Below are 18,685 nucleotides of genomic sequence, written 5' to 3' on the forward strand. Positions count from 1 at the left end.
TCCTTAACGACCATCACCCATTTAGCCCATCCCCCCCACACCTACCTCCCCTCCAACAACCTCAGCATGTTCTTTGCATGTAACAAATCTTCCATAAGAACTTATTTCTGAGAGAGAGAGTATTTCATAAATGGGTACCCACATAACGATGTTTATTTTCATCGGTCATGATCAATCATAAAGATCAAAATAGTGAATTCCTGGGTATATTTATCCTTAATATCATCTTAATATAAAATTACCAACAAAAGGGGCGCCTGGGTGGCTCAGTTAAGTGCCCGATTTCGGCTGAGGTCATGATCTCATAGTTCGTGGGTTCAGCCTCACATCCAGCTCTGTGCTGACAGCTCAGAGCCTGGAGCCTCCTTCAGATTCTGTGTCTCCCTCTCTCTCTGCCCCTCTCCCACTTGTGCTCTGTCTCTCTGTCTCTCAAAAATAAATAAATGTTAAACAAAAATTAAAAAAAAAGAAAACACCAACAAGAAAAACTGCTTAAATAAGTAGATAAAGTTGTCAGGTCTGAAACTGCAATCTTTGACAAAAATATTAATGTATCATATATTGATACATTGATAACTTGCAATAGGCTATGATTAACTTGTTTGTGTTTTGCAGATTGTCATTCTATTCTTTAGGTGCATGAATGACAATGATGACTTAAATAAACATCTTACAGATTTTCATTACCTGAAAATATAAATGCCAATTTAAAACAAAAATTTTAAATTATAATTTCCTAATTATACCTAATAAAGTTTTTCATTATTTCTGCAGAAGAATTCTTCTGCAGAAGAATTTACCTCAGTAAAAAGTTGGAAAGAAATTTTAAAGTAGAAAGTAGATTGGACTTTTTGCACAACCAGATGACATGGCTACAGACAGAAAAACAACAAAAGCATAGAGTAACAATGTAACCATTATTAACTAAATAACAGCCACAATGAGATGGTCAAAACCAAATTACTGGTTTGGGGATCAGAATCATATGATCCCAGTTGTATATCTACAGTTACTAAAATCATCACTAACTTTGTTATACAGGGGTAGGGTCCAAGGTATGTTGACTATTTCAACATAATGAAATAACGTTTATAATTATCCAATGTTTAGATTGGTAAATTAAACGGATAAATGAAAAAAAAAATTTACAAAATCAGGCTATGGCTGATTACAAAATATCTACACAAATTCCTCTCATTTGGATTATCACAGCATTTGCAATGTGATTTTGCTGTTCCTCCTGTGGACACAAAGTGGATGCCACACCCCCTGAGTCTAGACGGGCCTTGAGACTTGCTTTGACCAAATAACATGGCTGACATGATTTTATAGGACTTCTGAGGCTGGGCCTTGAAAAGGCTCCATTTTGGCTCGTAGAGAGCTCTGCCCTGAGACCACCACACAAGGAAGCTGCCGTAGCACCCTAGAGGGAAAAAGTCATGTTGAGGAGAACCGAGGCACCCCAAGTGCAAGCTAGCACCATTAGCAGCCATCCAAGTCAGTGGACCTACCAGCCTTGCTAATGCTCCAGCAGAATGCATTTCTATAAATGAGCTCAGGCATAGTCAGCGCAGGAAACACCCAGCCCACCCACAGGAACATGAGAAACCATAATGTGTTACTACTTTAAGCCATTAAGTTTTGGTGGTGCTTTAGCAAAGACTAAGTGAAACAGAAACTGCTACTGGGAATCTAGTGCTGCTCTAACAAAGATCTGAAACATGTGGTGTTGGCCTTGGGACCAGGTGGGGAGGAGGCTGGAAAGAAACTATTAGCAGACGCTGAAAAGGACAGCAGACTCTGCTCTCAGAGATCAGAAGAGCCACGTGTATTTTATGTACTGTCTACTCTGTCATCTGCAGTAACTTGAACTTGTGCATTCGACTAGAAAGATTTCCTTGCAGAAAGCTGACAGTATCAACTGGCTTCTTCTGAGATACTGGAAGAGAGAGAGAGAGAGATGAAGTAAAGAAGGCCCTTTTTCATTTGCATTGGATTAGAAAGTATGACATTCCCAGTCTTTCCTGGAAAAATATTTGCAAAGTAAAACAGGGTTTTAGGATAACAATAAGTCAAAAGCGTGACTGTAAGACCCATTGTTGGTTTGTTTTTGTTTTTCTTGACCTTTATCTATTTTGAGAGAGAAAGAGTTTGAGTGCACAGCTGGGGAGAGGCAGAGACAGAGAGGGAGAGAGAGAATCCTAGGCAGCCTCCGCACCTACATGGGGCTCGAACCCATGAAAAGTGAGATCATGACATGAGCTGAAATCAAGAGGCAGACACTAGGAAGCTGCATTGTTAAGAACCCAGAAAGATTTAAGGTAGTGCCTACATGACCTTCTCAACTAGATAAACCAGCTTCTAAGAAGCTTGAGGGCACTGACCACAGAGCCTTTACCTATGGTCCAAAAACTGTTTTAAATTTGGGGTTTGAGTGGCACAGAATGACTCCAAGCAGATTTTTAGGAAGTCAACAAATCTGCTAAGCAAAAACACCACCACCTTGTACTAAAGGGACAGGACAGTTCAAAATGAAGACAAGACTTTGGAACCACACTTAATATGATGAGGAAGAAGGCTAAGAAGACAGTCAGCCAGGGGCGCCTGGGTGGCCCAGTAAGTTGAGCATCTGACTCTTGATTTTGGCTCAAATCATGATCTCAAGGTCATGGGATCGAGCCCCACCTCAGGCTCCATGCTAAGCATGTAGCCTGCTTGAGATTTTCTCTCTCTTCCTCTCCCCTCTACCCCACTCATACTCTTACTCTCTAAAAAAAAAAATTAAATTAAATTTTTTTTTTCTTTAAAAAGAAGGCAATCATCCATAAACATGAACCACTTCTTATCAAAAAGACAGGGAATGTCACTGGCCCCTGGATTAAAGGGACTAGCCACACGTGCCTGGCTGGATTTCAGAATTATTTCAGACCACGACTGTTATCTCTTTTCCCTTCTTCCCTTCTTTGAACAGAGGCATCTACTGCAATGGACCTGGCTCCTCTCTCATCATTGCATTTTGGATGAATGGGTGCAGTCGCTTCTCTTTTTAGTTCATAGGCCTGGGGATTTAGAAGAATTATACTTGAGGAGCCTCATTTGTATGCAGACGAATGACAAGATGCAGATCACATGACACTGGATTTGAAGTTTGTTGACATCATTGGATGAGATTTCCGAGGCCTTGAGAGGAGGTGAATGTATTCTAATGTGTGGAAAGAATATAAATAATAGTGACCAGAGGACAGATTTTAAATTATGACCACAAAATCCTCTGGTTCCAATATGCATCCTCTTTTACAAGGTGACTTTGTCTTTCCTCTCATCAAAGGGTTGAATTGATTTCCCCCTCCTTGAATCTGATCTTGTATTGACCTTGCTTTGATCAATAACACAGCAAAAATGACTTTCTTCATCTGATTCTAGGCCTAAGAAGTCTTGCCGTTTGTTTTAGCTATCTTGGATTTCTGCCTTAAAACCACCACGTAAGGAAAGAAGTCTATATTGGAGGACAAGATTCCATGTGGAGAAGAACTGAGATGCCCTATCATATAGCCGGAACCAACTTCCAGACACATGGGTGAGGTCATCTTGGAGCTAGTTCAGCCAACCCTGCAGATGAACACTCATCCCAAATGAAGCCAGCAAACTGAGACCAAAAGATTCAAGGTTGATGCATCTGTCACCTCCTCTCTCCCACACCCAGACATTCTTCATGTCAAGAAAGTACTTTCCCCATCATTATATCCCAAGAGACTAAATCACTGCCCGGCACGTTGTCTTAGGTATATGTAAGATGGTCCTTAGGAAACCATCCATGTTTAACTGTGAACTAGTGTGACAACCCACCGATTATGAAAAATGAATTATGATTATTTTAAGTTTGGAGTGATTTGTTACACAGCAATAGCTAACTGAAACAAAGGCATTTACTTGTATGATAGACACACAAGTAATCCTCCTTTTTCTCCCTGGGTCACTCTGTCTTCTACAACAGGTTTCTAGGCTTGCTTGGTTGGGTCCACTTCCCGGGCCTTTGATGTTCTTATCAGATGAGTAACAGAGAAAAAAGTGGCAAAGAACAAGACGTGCAAAGTTATTCTCCGCATGGTTAAGCATGGATTAACCAGGGACACACAGAAGGAAAGGAGAGGAGAAGATAAACAACTACCAGAAGAGTGGGCTTAAGGAAAAAGAGGAGTAAAGAGAATTTTTAGGGCATTTTGCCCTAAAAATTTAGAGCATTTTGAGTGCTCTCATCATTGCTTCAGTTTTTGTAAAGCAAATGTCAAGAAAGACATATTGCTCTTAAGATTTTTGGAATTGGAATTGTATTCCTTTTATGTAAAACCAATAACCAGATTCTGAAAGCCCTGTTTCATTAAAGTTACTTCTATGTAATTTAATACTATCTCACTATGAATCTAAGGCACAAAGGATGAGAAAAAAAATTATTATTTCAGCTCTTAAGTGAGAGTTTCTCATCCCTCAGCATTACTGACATTTTGAAAAGCAAGATCAAACTTTGCCATGAGAGGCTGTGCTCTACATTATAAGATGGTTAGGATCCCCAGCATCTACCCATTAGATGCCTATGGCACCCCACTCCCCCCTAACAAATTGTGATAATTAAAAATGTCTCCAGACATTGCCAATTATTTTAAGGGGGAAAAATCACCTCAGTTGAGAATCAGTGACCTAAACTATGCCCTTTTCATCTATGGATGACAATGGCAATAAACTGGTATGAATATTTGAAGATGTGTGTGTGTGTGTGTGTGTGTGTGTGTGTGTTTTAAGTGAATATACATATATATATATATATATTTTTTTTTAATGAATTATGATTGTTCAATTAACTACTCCAAAAAGTCCTTATCATATTGGGTTATTCCCACAGTTTATATATTTATTTAAGCTGAAATCCTTTACACTGAGATATATCTATTTAAGAGGTGGCAAAGTACAGTGTCATTCAAATCTGGAAATTCATGTCTTATGTGGTGCAGAATGGGTGGGGGTGGGGTGGGTAGAGGGTATATATATATATCCTAAAATTGTATTGGTTTATTTTACTATATTCTAACCCTTTAAAAAAACTTTTTTCAGAACTCTAAAAAAATAAAACAAAAATAGTTGATTGGCTTTAGTTGGTTAGTTAAAAATATAGCCTGAACCATTCATTATCGCATTTTAATTTTAACCATTAAACCTTTTATTTATAAGATTATAACATTTTAACATTTAACATTCATTATAAACATTTTATCACTGTCAGACCAGGAAAAGTATATAGCATGTCACTCAGCCAAATATAAAAAAAAATATTTAAAAATTTAGAGAATTTTAATGTATTTGTTTGGGGCAGGGTACTTGAATATGGCTGGGTTTCTAAGGACACATAGATCAGCTAATGTGCCAGGCTGTTATCCACAGTCTCTCCCAATACAATAACGGGGAAAATGCTTTCTTTCCAGGAAGAATTTTAATCACATGTGGATGGAGATATGGGAGAGAGGATGTAACAGATATATCATCCTTGAACCTTTAGGCCTCAATTTCATAAATTTTTAGTAAAATCATTTGGTGGGGAGAAAAAAACACACCTCCCCTGAATTGAGAAGAGGCTATTTATAATCTTTATCCCACCCAATGTTAAAATTAACAGTTTTCTCTGCAGAAATATTAATGCCTCTGACTCCAAGGTGCTCTGATTGAAGGTGATACATAACATGGGGTATTCCCAACATATTATATTCCCCAAATTCAAAAGATTATGACTAGGAAAACAAAGCTTAGACATTTGCATAAAGGGTTGTGTGTATGATACGGAAGTACAATGATAAAGATGTGTCCTGCAGAGGATTATAATCAATAATAAAGAAAAGTGATAAATATAATGAGAGTTCACTATGGCAGTTCATACCAGGGGCCTCCTCCAACATCTTCTAGTTTTAAATAGAGACAATACATTTGAATAGTTTCAACAGAGCTTTTGTGTTTTTTTCTGTCACTATATCCACTGTTTTCTGGCACTTTTTTTATATCCATGATTGGTGGATATAAACATTGATAAGAGGAGTGCCTGGGTGACTCCGTTGGTTAAGCATCCCAACTTTACCTCAGGTCCTGATCTCACCTCTCATGAGTTCGAGCCCTGCATCGGGTTCTGTGCTGACAGCTCAGAGCCTGGAGCCTGCTTTGGATTCTGTGTCTCCCTCTCTCTCTCTGCCCCTCCCCTGCTTGCACTCTATCTCTCTCTCTCTCAAAAACAGACATTAAAAAAAATTTTTTTTAATGATAAGAAAATGATAACCTGTGAATTAATGAAAATACCTTATATCCTTAAAACAGTTGGATTTACTCATGTTTTCATGTTTACTTCTCATCCCATTCACACAAGGAACCAGGCCTAGTAGGCACAGGAGGTATTTTAAGCGGAGATGTAAATGAGGAAATGAAGCATGGTGAGAATTAAGAAAAATACCAGTAATCTATAAATTGGAATAAAGGCTACAGATCTGTAGAACTATGGCCAGAAATTAGATAGTCTGTGTCCTAGTCTAACCTAATTATCACTAGATTTATTTGCTGATTGTTTGATTCATTTATTTAATGAATACCATCGCGCCCCTCCTGTGAGCTAGCATCCTGCTCTGACCAGCTCTGCATGCCATCGGAGAGTATGGTGTGGCCCCTCCTACTGCAGTAGGGAGAACAGGAATCAGAAGGAAGGATGCTGCAGGTTCTGTACGTGCAGCAGAAAGTAACAACAAACAGTGACATGGAAGATGTGAGCAGATAAAAAAAAAAAAAAAAAGACCGCAGTTACGAAATTAAAGGCAACCTGAGCGTAGAGAAAGTGAAAGCCAACCCCCACTGTTTGCTCGCATTGGAGCTCAGGGGAACATGCTGCTTCTGCATCTAAATTTTTTTCTAATAAATTACAAATAAAAGTCACATAAGAAATAAAAGTCAGAGGACAGCTGATCTCCTTGATGAAGGATTACTTCCAGTTAGCACAGAAGTCTTTGGAAAAGTTTTAGGCTGACCCTGGACGAACCTGTCACGTGTAGCTCCCTAATTGTAAAAAGTGGCCCAACTCCTGACTTTGCAAGAAAACTACCACAACTTTGAAATCTTTTCCTGGTTTAAGTACTTAGCAACACAAGAGTAGCAGAAGGAAAGCAGGTACCGGAAAATGTCTTAAAACACCTTCTTCGTACAACCACTCTATTTTAACATTAAACTGGACTTCAACACTAGTATTTCAACCAATCAACATACAGTGTTTTATTTGGGGCTGGGAGAGAGTAGTTGATCACAGCATTCACATATTTTACATTCAATATTTAGTCTAGGCTTTAAAACACATATAGTTTTTCCAAATAAATATGACTTTTTCTTATCTAGGATCTTCAAAATTCAGTTGTTTTTGTTTTTTTCTCACCAAAATACTGCCCTTTGTCTTAAGCAGGTTTAGGATTACAATCCCACATTTAGGGATTTTATATTTGAAAATATTGCTAATATTATTTCTCATTCACACCTTGGGATCTAAATTTTCCTTTTCTCTCTCTTCACTATTTTTAAAAATTTTTTTTAACATTTTATTTATTTTTGAGACAGAGAGAGACAGAGCATGATTGGGGGAGGGTCAGAGAGAGAGGGAGACACAGAATCTGAAACAGGCTCCAGGCTCTGAGCTGTCACCACAGAGCCCGACGCGGGGCTCGAACTCGCGGACCGCGAGATCGTGACCTGAGCTGAAGTCGGACGCTTAACCGACTGAGCCACCCAGGCGCCCCTCTCTCTTCACTATTTTTATCAATATCCAAACAACACAGTAATTGGACACAATCTTACTTATCTTCCATTTTATACTGCATGTCCCCGTCAGAAGCAAAGAGGGCTACAATCTTAACAGTGAAGTTCCTGAATCTAAAATGGAGGCAAAATTATCAAAAGAAAAGCCAAAAACAGTAAAACTGAAACATAAGACTGAATCACAAAGTTTGAGGAGGAGACGTCGGAAATTCCAATCCCAAACATATCCAACCCTGGATCGTAGACACGTTCAATGAGCCACTCGGAAGACCTGCATTTGGTGTCCAGTCATAAACAGAGCCCTAGAGGGTGTGCCATTTGTGATTGCTTCAGGACTGGAGCGACGGCAGTGACCTTCATCGTAAATGAAAAGTCACTGGATCACAGAACCTGCGGCCACTCGGCCATTTGCGGAGGCTTCCGCGTGAGACAACAGCTGCTGAGTGCCAGTGTCACAAATGAACTGCCTCACGTGTTCAAGCTTATCTGTAGAGTAATGTGTCATTTTTTAATTTTTTAAATAGTTACGATAGCTATCATCTGTTTAGAAGGTATCATGCGGCAGTCATGATGTTATGTACCTTCATGATCCATATTATCTAACTTAAACTTTGCAACAACCCTGTGAGAAAATATCCCCCTACTTGGATTTTATATGTAAAAAAACCAGGGCTATCTCTATGAAGAGAAGCAGCGCTATCAACGATAGCCAAATTATGGAAAGAGCCCAAATGTCCATCAGATGATGAATGGATAAAGAAGATGTGGTATGTAAATAATGGAAAACTACTCGGCAATGAAAAAAGAATGAAATCTTGCCATCTGCAACAATGTGGATGCAACTAGAGGGTAATAAGCTAAGTGAAATAAGTCAGAGAAAGACACATATCAAGTGATTTCACTCATGTGGATTTGAGAAACCTAACAGATGAACATAGCAAGGAAAAATAAGATACAAATAGAGAGGGAGGCAAAGCACAAGAGAGACAGAGAACAAACTGAAGGTTGCTAGAGGGGAGGAGAATGGTGGGGGTCGGCTTAAAGGGGTGATGGGCATTAAGGAGGGCACTTGTGGGATGAGGATTCGATGTTATATGTCAGTGATGCATCATTGGGTTTTATTCCCGAAGCCAAGACTACATGCTATGTGAACTAACTTGAACTTAAATTAAAAACAAAAACAAAACCCCGGGGTTATCAAGGTTCATCAACTTGCCTACGGTGACACAGACAGACACCAAGTGGAAAAGCATGGCTCTGCAGCAACCCAAAGCCTGTGCCTTCACTCTATTTTCACATCCACATTGTCCATTGGGGTTCCCAGAATATTTTATATCTTATGATTGTTACCAAACCCTAGAGATAGTCAACACTATCCCCAACTCTCAGATTAAACAACCCACTTTCAGAAATAAATTGTCTCAGCAAATGAGTTGACACTCAATTGTCAACTCCTATGGTGCAGGGGGACTCCTTATCCCCCTGCACCGTATGAGCAACTAATTGGCTAGAATCTAACCAACAGATAGAGCACCTACGAGCTAAATCCTGTTTGCTTCCCCATCTTCCTGAGCTACAAGCTATAAGGACTTCTCCCCAGTGACACTTTGACCTGCTGTCTTCAGTTCTCCAACTGTTTCCATCTCTTCATTCTCCATCTCTATATTTGTATCTGCCTTGGTATTAGCATGTGTCACAGGTCAGGCTAACAGAGAAACCCACTCTAGAAGAAGTCTTGTCAGCAGGATCTTTTTTGGCATGTGCTTTCAGAAACATTTTGAAGGGTGTGAAGGAAGAAGCATTGTGCAGAGGGAGATGTTGAACTGAGATGCAGTTAGGTCTCTGAAGCTGGGATCTCTTTCAGAGAAATCCTAAGTTGAGGTAAGGGGCCGGGACTTTGTACCCAGGCATTGATCACTCACTGCATATGGGCTTCCCTGGGGAAGGGAGCATAACTTGGATGGGGCAGATCCCTTGGGCTGAGGACACATCCTGGGGAGGGGCTCAGCTGTCAACCTCCAGCAAGCAACGCTCAGGGTAGCTGGGGAAATGAGGGCCCTAAGACTGAAGGGCAGGACCTGTGCTGCACCCTACAGCTTGTGCTACATCCACTGCAAAGAGCCTATAATTCAAAGAAATGGCGAGGTCCCACCTCCGATGAGATAGTCAATTACACACATTCTCCAAATCGTCCAGATGCTTTAGTCCCACCAGTCTGAACGCTTTGTCACTAATTCACATGCTATCTCAATCCAACCAGCCAAGCTGGGTTCTGCCTTTCTGCCCTCTGGGCTTTCCTACAGGAGGTCCCTTTCTGCTTCTCCAACCAGAGAACTCTAGCAACCACTGTCTAGTTCTGCCTCCATATTACCATCCATCTTGTCAGATTCTTTGCCCTGCAGGTGATGCTTGATGCTGTTCTCAGCAGCTCCTCAAGGGCACCAGCCAGGAGCTTATGCAAATAAGAAACAGGGAGCATCAGATACTGGCCCGCCCGTAGGCAGGACATGGGCCCAAAATGTGCTTTCTTTCACCAGCAGTGTTCTAAGAAAATGTTTCAACTTGAGTGTTTCGGGGTGAGCCTTAACATTTCCTAGTTTTCCATAGACCTATTACTCTCCATTTTCTTAGGCCAGCTGCTTCTCAGATCACCTTAAGGTAACTGACTTTAAGACATCTAGGGGGCGCCTGGGTGGCGCAGTGCGTTAAGCGTCCGACTTCAGCCAGGTCACGATCTCACGGTCCGTGAGTTCGAGCCCCGCGTCAGGCTCTGGGCTGATGGCTCAGAGCCTGGAGCCTGTTTCCGATTCTGTGTCTCCCTCTCTCTGCCCCTCCCCCATTCATGCTCTGTCTCTCTCTGTCCCAAAAATAAATAAATGTTGAAAAAAAAATTAAAAAAAAAAAAAAAAAGAAAAAAGAAAGACTTGACTTCCATATATGCACAGGTGGAAAGTGAAGTAAGAAAGCAGTTGTGATGAGAAATCTTAGGAAGAGGTGACAAGCAGAATAAAGACTCTCCCAATTTAAAAAGAAGCTATTATAATTTTAATACAATTATTTAAATTATATCCTTAAGGAAAGAATTTGTAATATATAAAACATTATATATGATATAAGTTATATATCATGTTTAATACATAATATATTATAAATATATAATACAGGGGTGCTTGGGTGGCTCAGTCGGTTGAGCGTCCGACTTTAGCTCAGGTCATGATCTTGTGGTACGTGAGTTCGGGCCCCGCATTGGGCTCTGTGCTGACAGCTCAGAGCCTGGAGTCTGCTTTGAATTCTGTGTCTCCGTCTCTCTCTGCCCCTTACCAACTGGTGTTGACTCTCTCTTTCTCTCAAAAATAAATAAAAACAGTAAAAAATTAAATACTAAAAAATAAATATATAACATAATAATGTATACTATAATATAGATGACATTTATATATATATTATATTAGTTATCTTAATTACAATATATTATATTATATGGTTGTTATATGGCTGGGCTTTTTTTTAAGTTTGTTTCAAAAGAGAGAGAGAGCGGCAGAGGGGCACAGAGCGAGGAAGAGGGAGAATCTCAACCAGGCTCCACACTGTCAGCACAGAGCCCAACACAGGGCTCAGACTCACATACCAAACTGTGAGATCATGACCCAAGCTGAAATCAAGGGTCTGACGCATAACCAACCGAGTCACCCAGGTGCTTCTATATGGCTGTTTTAAATATATCCTTGAGGAAAACGGAAGAAGTTTTCTGTTCACTTTATCCACCCTACCTCTAAGTATTTTAAATTAGTATAAATACATTATTTCAACTGAATTATTTCATCGAAACTCAGAACAACCAGAATTAGTTAAAAGTTATTTGTATGATGTAAAGATTTAAATCAAGGAAACACAGTTTAATAAATGTATACAAAATATACGATTTTGGTGTTATTATATATAACCAAATACTAGATTCCAAACACCAATCAGCTATGTCAAGAACAAACTTGTTGCTCTCAGTATATTCCATGTAGCCAAACATGAGCATAAGACTTCCTAGTGTATCCACCTTTGTTTCTTAGTAAGAAAAATGTCTCGGCTACATAATTATGGTTGGAGGTCTAATCACTGAAAAAGAATGTAAAAAAAGTTGACATGACCCCAGCAGCAAACTAAAATGCATCTGGGTACCATCTTCTAGCTAAACACAGTGGTAAGGTGGTGAAATTCTGAGTCATCATCACATTTTATAGGAGTCTGAAAACAATAAAAGAGAAGATGAAATAATTTCATTACATTCAGATCAAGATATGAAATAAGTCAATGTACTTTAAAAATTAGATTTTAAAAGCAATAATACTGGAAGTAAAAAAAAAAAGAAAGAAAAAGTTGAGTCACCAACAGACTGTGATGAATTCTTGACCAGATTCAGGTTTCAAGAGTATTTTTGTTCATTAGTCTGAGGAAGATACTCAGTTTTGTTATAAATGGTAGACACTGATGCACTGATGTCTTAAGTTTTAGAAACCATTTCTTTAAAATACCTATATATCAATCACCTAAATTTCTATGCTAAAATTCAGCTTTTATCTTATCTCAGCATTCCTCATAAATTTTCACTGTTCAGGCTTACACTGTAAATATTTGTTTAGGTTTTCCGAAATCATGAACATAAATCAGAACTATTCATTCCAGTTCCATTAGCGCTTAGTTCAGATAAAATAGGAAGAAAACAATTTAAACTTAGAGTTGTTTTAAAGTCTATTCATACAATCTCAAAGTTTTTGTACCAGGGAGTCAAACTGGAATTATATTAAAAGAAAAAGTACACACACACACACAAACACACACACACAGATAATAACAAAAGTACCTTTTATCGCACCAGGAGTCTTGAAGTTTGGTTTTATCATGTCCCGCCTATTATAGTTACTTTTGGAATTTGTTCTAATTCAATCAGTTTCTAAATCAAACACAGCTTTCACCAAGGGAACTTCCAGCTCGGCTAGCAACATTCTCCCTAAAATATCCCTATAGCAACGCCTCTATAAAAGCATATTATTCTCTCATTCTTTAGCCTTACCCCCTGCTTACTGACCAAATGCACCACTCTCCAATGCCAGCATTTCTACAAAGACAATTTTTCTATTGATTTATAAAAAGTGCTTCAGAAGCTTTTTTCGGGGGAAAAAAATAACACCTTCTTTGTCTATACTTAGGAACTCAGGCATTCTTACTATGTTAAAATCCTAAAAGCTTATAAGGGTTTTTTTCTTTTTGGTAGAAAAGAAATCATTCAAATTATTAAAAGTCCCAAATTATAACCTTTGATATATATATAAAGTTTTAATTTTGGAACTTGGGAGAAAGAAACTAAATGAATCCTTTGTAGACAAATATTACAATGACATTTAATTTCTCATATTTGTTTTCGTACAAGATATAATCTTACTTATTTTTAGTTTGCTCTTTGAACCTGCTGGAATTCTATCCAAATAGCTAATACTGTGACGCACAAGTTAAAAATTGTAACTACCGCATTAGAAATATACATTATAACAAGTTACCAAGGTAGTCACACTGCTCTATGTGTGAGTGTTTATATATATATAATTATATATATATAAATAGTTTGTGTATATGTATTTACATATATATATTTACATTTATAAACAATATTAGAGAGTTTTTACATTATTTAAGCATATACAATATCAGTTATGGAAGACAAATATAGGTGCAAGAATCTATAAAGAGTATTTTAAAAGTTCCATTTTATGCTTCCTAACACAATTTAAGATTAGATTCCCAAGCAAGAAATGTTTACAGATTTGTGGATCTCTCCAAGCTACAATACAATAATTTCTTGACCTGGGATTTCAAGGTAAAATAGAAATCAGTTGCAGCCATAGTAAAGCCTGTTAAAACGACGTTACAACAATATTAGTAATGAAATGTTTTTCATTTTTCTATCCCAGTTAGAGTAAGGACTGTTTATTGTAATACCAAATTTGTTTACAAAGCGTGTTTATAAAGAATGATAGCTATTACCATGATTTACAGAAAACAACAATAAAACTACTCTTCAGTAGAGGCAGAATGGAATAATTAATTCCATCAGGAGTAAATTTTTGGCCCTGGGAGCACAACAGACCTAACTTGCAATCCCCAGCATTCGCGTTTACCAGAAGATTTTTAAAAGGTGACTCAGCCATTTTATGCCTCAGTTGGCTCGTTTGTAAAAGGGAGACACACAAGTACCACAAATCACTGTAAAGGTTAAATGAGACACTTTACCTAAATGTTTTGTCCAAAGCTTAACACATAGTATTTGTTCATCAATAAATGTTAGTTTTTGTCCTATTCATTTTTACTCATTAATTTAAATATGATAGCAACAGCTTGTGCTAAGCAAAAAGAACCGACCATTGCCTTCTTTGATTTTATTTACTAGAATATGCATTTAACAGAGGCAAGAAAACTAAGAAATTTCTGTAAGCCAGGAGAAATTTGGTATCTATTTACATGTTCCAAACACTAAGAATCAGAGCTCAGTGTGAAGTTTAAAACATTCCAGCATATATTTACAGAACAAATCTGAGCCATTAGATTTAATTTATCTTGACATGGTTGGGGCTAGTGACCAAGTTATTTAATTACTGGGAATGAAGTAATCGTACAGCCTTGAGATCAGGGCTCACCACTCCCCCATAAGGGTTTGTCTTCCAGTATGGCATTTGCTGTAATGGAAAGTCAGTGCAAGGTACGGACTTAACAGTACTTGTTTGTGTTTACTGGCATGTTTTGGTTTTCTTTTTAAGTTTTTTCTTTAATTTTTTTTTTTTTTTAGAGACAGAGAGAGGGGAGCAAGGAAGGGCAGAGAGAGAGGGAGAGAGAATCGAAGCAGGCTCCCCATGCTGTCAGTGCAGAGCCCAATGTGGGGCTCGAACTCACAACCCATGAGATCATGACCTGAGCAGAAATCAAGAGTCAGATGCTTAACCAACTGAGCTATCAAGGCACCACAGCACTGGGTTTTTTTTCATCCTTTATTGGGTGAGGACTATGCATTCCACATTGAGTCTTCACCCTTATTATTCTTGAAATTCTCACTTGTATTTGCTCAAGACCCAGAGTCAAAGGTTCCTCAACTTTGTATCACTTTAGAATCTCCACTTACTTGGATACTTCCCTTACTGAAAGAAATTTTAAAAGCCACCTCTAAAAAAGGGCATTATTTCTAAGAAACACAGAAGAAAACAAGTAAGACAGAAATGATTTACATGGATTTACAAATAAGCTGTCTTATTTTTTCAAATTTCTCATGTAAGCCTTATTTCTATTTGCTAAGCAGCTATTAATCACTAAGGGCAAGGAAATGTGGGAATGAAATGTTAGGTTAAAGAGGGTTTATAGTCTTCAAGGAGGACCAAATTTCTTAACTAGCTTTTAAAAATGATTTACTACAGGGGTGCCTGGGTGGCTTAGTAGGTTAAGCCTCTGACATCTGACGTTGGCTCAGGTCAGCTGAGTACGTCAAGCAACTGACTTGGCACAGTTGGTCCGTGGGTTCGAGCCCCACATCAGGCTCTGTGCCCACAGCTCAGAGAGCCTGGAGTCTGCTTTGGATTCTGTGTCCCCCTCTCTCTCTCTGCCCTTCCCCACTTGTGCGCACTCTCTCTCTCTCTCTCTCTCTCTCTCTCTCTCTCTCAAAAATAAAAAATAAACATTAAAATTTTTTTTAAGATTTACTACACACAAAATATGTGCAAAGTACTGATTGGGTATATTGATAATTTTGGAGGGGTTGAGTACAGGTGAACAAGGAGAAAAAAGGAAGACGCAGAGCCTAAACCTAGCCTCTTTGTAAACATAGTCTCTTCACATCCCTCAGGAGTACTTTCCCCCTACAGCAATACATCAGTCTGTGTGTTTCAGGGGAAGAAGCAAATACAGTAGCCTCGTTTTTATTAATTGCTCCCAAAGTTTGGTGCCTTGGGAACCCAGAGCAAAGCATCTCATGTCATTGAGATAAAGAGACAAAGGTGAAGAAGGCAGGACTTCGGGCGGGGCGAAGATGCTGGCTTGTTTACAAATAACATGCTCTCTCTTCTCAAGCTAGAGGAACCAGCACGACCTTCTCTTTTATTTTTGGGTTTGTCAAGGGCAATATTGTTCCCTTTCAGGAAGAGACAATACCAACATAAAGGGAAAAAAAAAATCTGGCTTAGAAAATAGCAACAGCAAAGAAGTGTGATAGGAAGGAGGTGCAAAGGGAACACAGGAAGATAGACGCAAGAGCAGTACATTGTATATTTAGAGGCAATTCTAGTCTGATCCACCACCTTTCAAATTATACTAAAAGCATGGTTAAAATAGCACTTTTGGCAGTAAGTCTCAAATGCATGGTACTCTAGGATAAGGCCTAGTGGAATCATCAGGAATGAGGCCGCCAAATGGACATGAGGCAGGAAGAGAAACCCCAGGTTTGCTTCCAATGAGGCGTCTTCACAGGAATACTCCACGGGAGCTTGGCCTGACTCAGGTATTACTCTCACAAAAAACAGCAGTTGTAAGACTGACTCTCGTCATTTAAGGGTATAATTTCGGGGGCAGAAAACCAATCTACAGACTCAGGTTCTTCTGTGGCCTGTAAAATATCCACTGGTGTCCCACATACTATTTTAAACGTGAACCAAAGCATGCCCAACACTTCAACAATGAAACGTATTTTCCTTTCTCACAACATAAAAATTGTATGTCCTTTTGTTTTCCTCACTTCTGTAACTCATATTTTTCTTTAATTTTTAATTTCTTTAAATTTTCTTTAGAAAGGTCTCTCTCTGTGGATTGTTCTGCAAGCCTATAGTGAAGTATATATATAATAGATTATTTTGATGCTTCTATTAAATTCTTTGTCTCCATTCTTTGGAGACACTGACTCCTTCTATCATTCTCTGAAGCCAAGGCAACAGGGAAGAATAAAATAATGTTTTTTCTTTTGTCATGATGTCTTTAGTCTAAAACTCAGCTGCCATCCCAATGCCAAAGTCATTATAAGGGTAACTTTGAATTTACAGATTTTTCTGAAAAATCCAAGAAAATAGTGATCTTTACTAAGTTGTCAAAAACAGTTTCTTATATGCTTTAAAAAATGAGAGCTCTGACTCCTTTATGAAGATAATCTTCATTACATAAAAGAAACATAATGATAGGGGGAGCAAAGGGCTCAACCCACCAAATATTCCAATACAACAAAAGACTAAGTGAGTTGAAGCAGTTTGATAACAGAGAAGGAGAGAACTGCAGAATGGAATGGAAAACATAGTCCAGAAAGAGAACCCAGTCTATCCCAACAAAAATGAGAAAGATTATTTAGTGAATGGCTTAGGCAAAACTAGTAGGCAAATTAAGAAAGAAAAATCAATTTAGGGGCGTCTGGGTGTCTCAGTTGGTTAAGAATCCAGCTTTGGCTCAGGTCGTGATCTCACAGTTCATGAGTTCAAGCCCCACATTGGGCTCTGTGCTGAGAGCACAGAGCTTGCTTTGAATCCTCTGTCTCCATCGCTCTCTGCCCCTCCCCCACTGGTTCTCTCTCTTTCTCTCTCTCTTTCTCAAAATAAATAAATAAACTTTCTAAAAAAAGAAAGAAAAATCAATTTAGAGCCTCACTGCACACCAAAATAAATTCCAAATGGTTTAAGGAATGAAAATAAAGTAACTGTAACAAGTACTTGAAAATAAAGTCAGTATCTATGTTTACTGAAGACAATTTAGGCCTAAAAATAACAGAGGAGGACTATATTTCATTGCATAAAAATAACAACTACACACTTGACAAATTTTAAACATAATTAAACATGAAGACTATATGGGTAACATATTTGCAAAAATAAAGAGTTAAAATTTCAAATAAAATCAATGAGGAAAACCTTAAGCTATACTACATTGCTAAACAAAGATATGAACAGGCAACTCACAAAATGGCTTTTAAAATATATAAAATAAGGTTTGAAGTTATTTCAGTAAAAAAACGGATATTAAAACAATGAGATAAGAATAAAATCCAGGAGTAATTAAAAGAGAGAGTCTGAGCCATAAATAGCTCCTATTTTCTTTTTTCTTTTTAATTTTTTTTAATGTTTATTCATTTGAGAGAGAGAGAGAGAGAGAGAGAGACAGAGCACGAGAAAGGGAGAGAGGGCAGAGAGAGAGAGGGAGACACAGAATCCAAAACGGGCTCCAGGTGCTGCGCTGTCAGCACAGAGCCCAACGCGGGGCTCGAACTCACAAACCGCGAGATCGTGACCTGAGCCCAAGTCAGACGCTTAACCAACTGAGCTACCCACGCACCCCCCAAAGTTCCTATTTTCAATTATTACCATGAAAACAAAACAGCATGGATGAATTAGCTATTTATTTCCCATAACCTCAATATTGTGACAGCTCAGGTGATTCTCAAAGTGTCTGGACCAGCATCACCAGGGAACTTGGGACAAATGTAGATTATTACCCAGGCCCAGCCCTGACATACAGAATCAGATCACTAATCTGTTTTAACCAGACTGGTGCCTCTCAGGCACAATCGACAAGTACGGGGATCCCGGTATGGAATACACACTGTATAAACTCTGTAACATTGTGGTTAAAGGCATGCATCCCAAGGGCCTGGTTTAAGTTCCAGCTCCACCTCTTGGGCAAATTACCCACACGCTCCATCTTTCAGTTGCCTCATCTGTAAAGTGGGGATGATAATGACGCACACCACATATGGTTGTTAGGAGGGTAACAGGAGTTAACATCTGGAAAGCACACAAGAGAGTGCTCAGTATATAGTTCAGCTCTGTTGGTAAATAGAAATAAAAGACAAATTATTTTC

General features: G+C 38.6%; 1 protein-coding gene across 17 annotated transcripts in view; it reads right to left on the minus strand.

The window, feature by feature from the left end:
• SYNE1 (spectrin repeat containing nuclear envelope protein 1) overlaps positions 1 to 18,685 on the minus strand; it is a 480,528-nt gene that overhangs the window by 404,970 nt on the left and 56,873 nt on the right. Inside the window, exon 1 of one of the 17 annotated variants that reach the window (XM_086708156.1) lies at positions 12,680 to 12,856. The exons of the other annotated variants lie outside the window; for them this stretch is intronic. Within the exon in view, the coding sequence (XP_086564282.1) occupies positions 12,680 to 12,719 (40 nt within the window). The 5' untranslated portion in view covers positions 12,720 to 12,856. Of the gene's footprint in view, positions 1 to 12,679; positions 12,857 to 18,685 lie in introns of those variants that run through there. 17 annotated transcript variants of the gene reach the window in all.

Source organism: Puma concolor, chromosome B2 (assembly GCF_028749965.1).
Source record: "Puma concolor isolate L17-30 chromosome B2, mPumCon1.1.hap2, whole genome shotgun sequence".
Classification (NCBI taxonomy): Eukaryota; Metazoa; Chordata; class Mammalia; order Carnivora; family Felidae; genus Puma; species Puma concolor.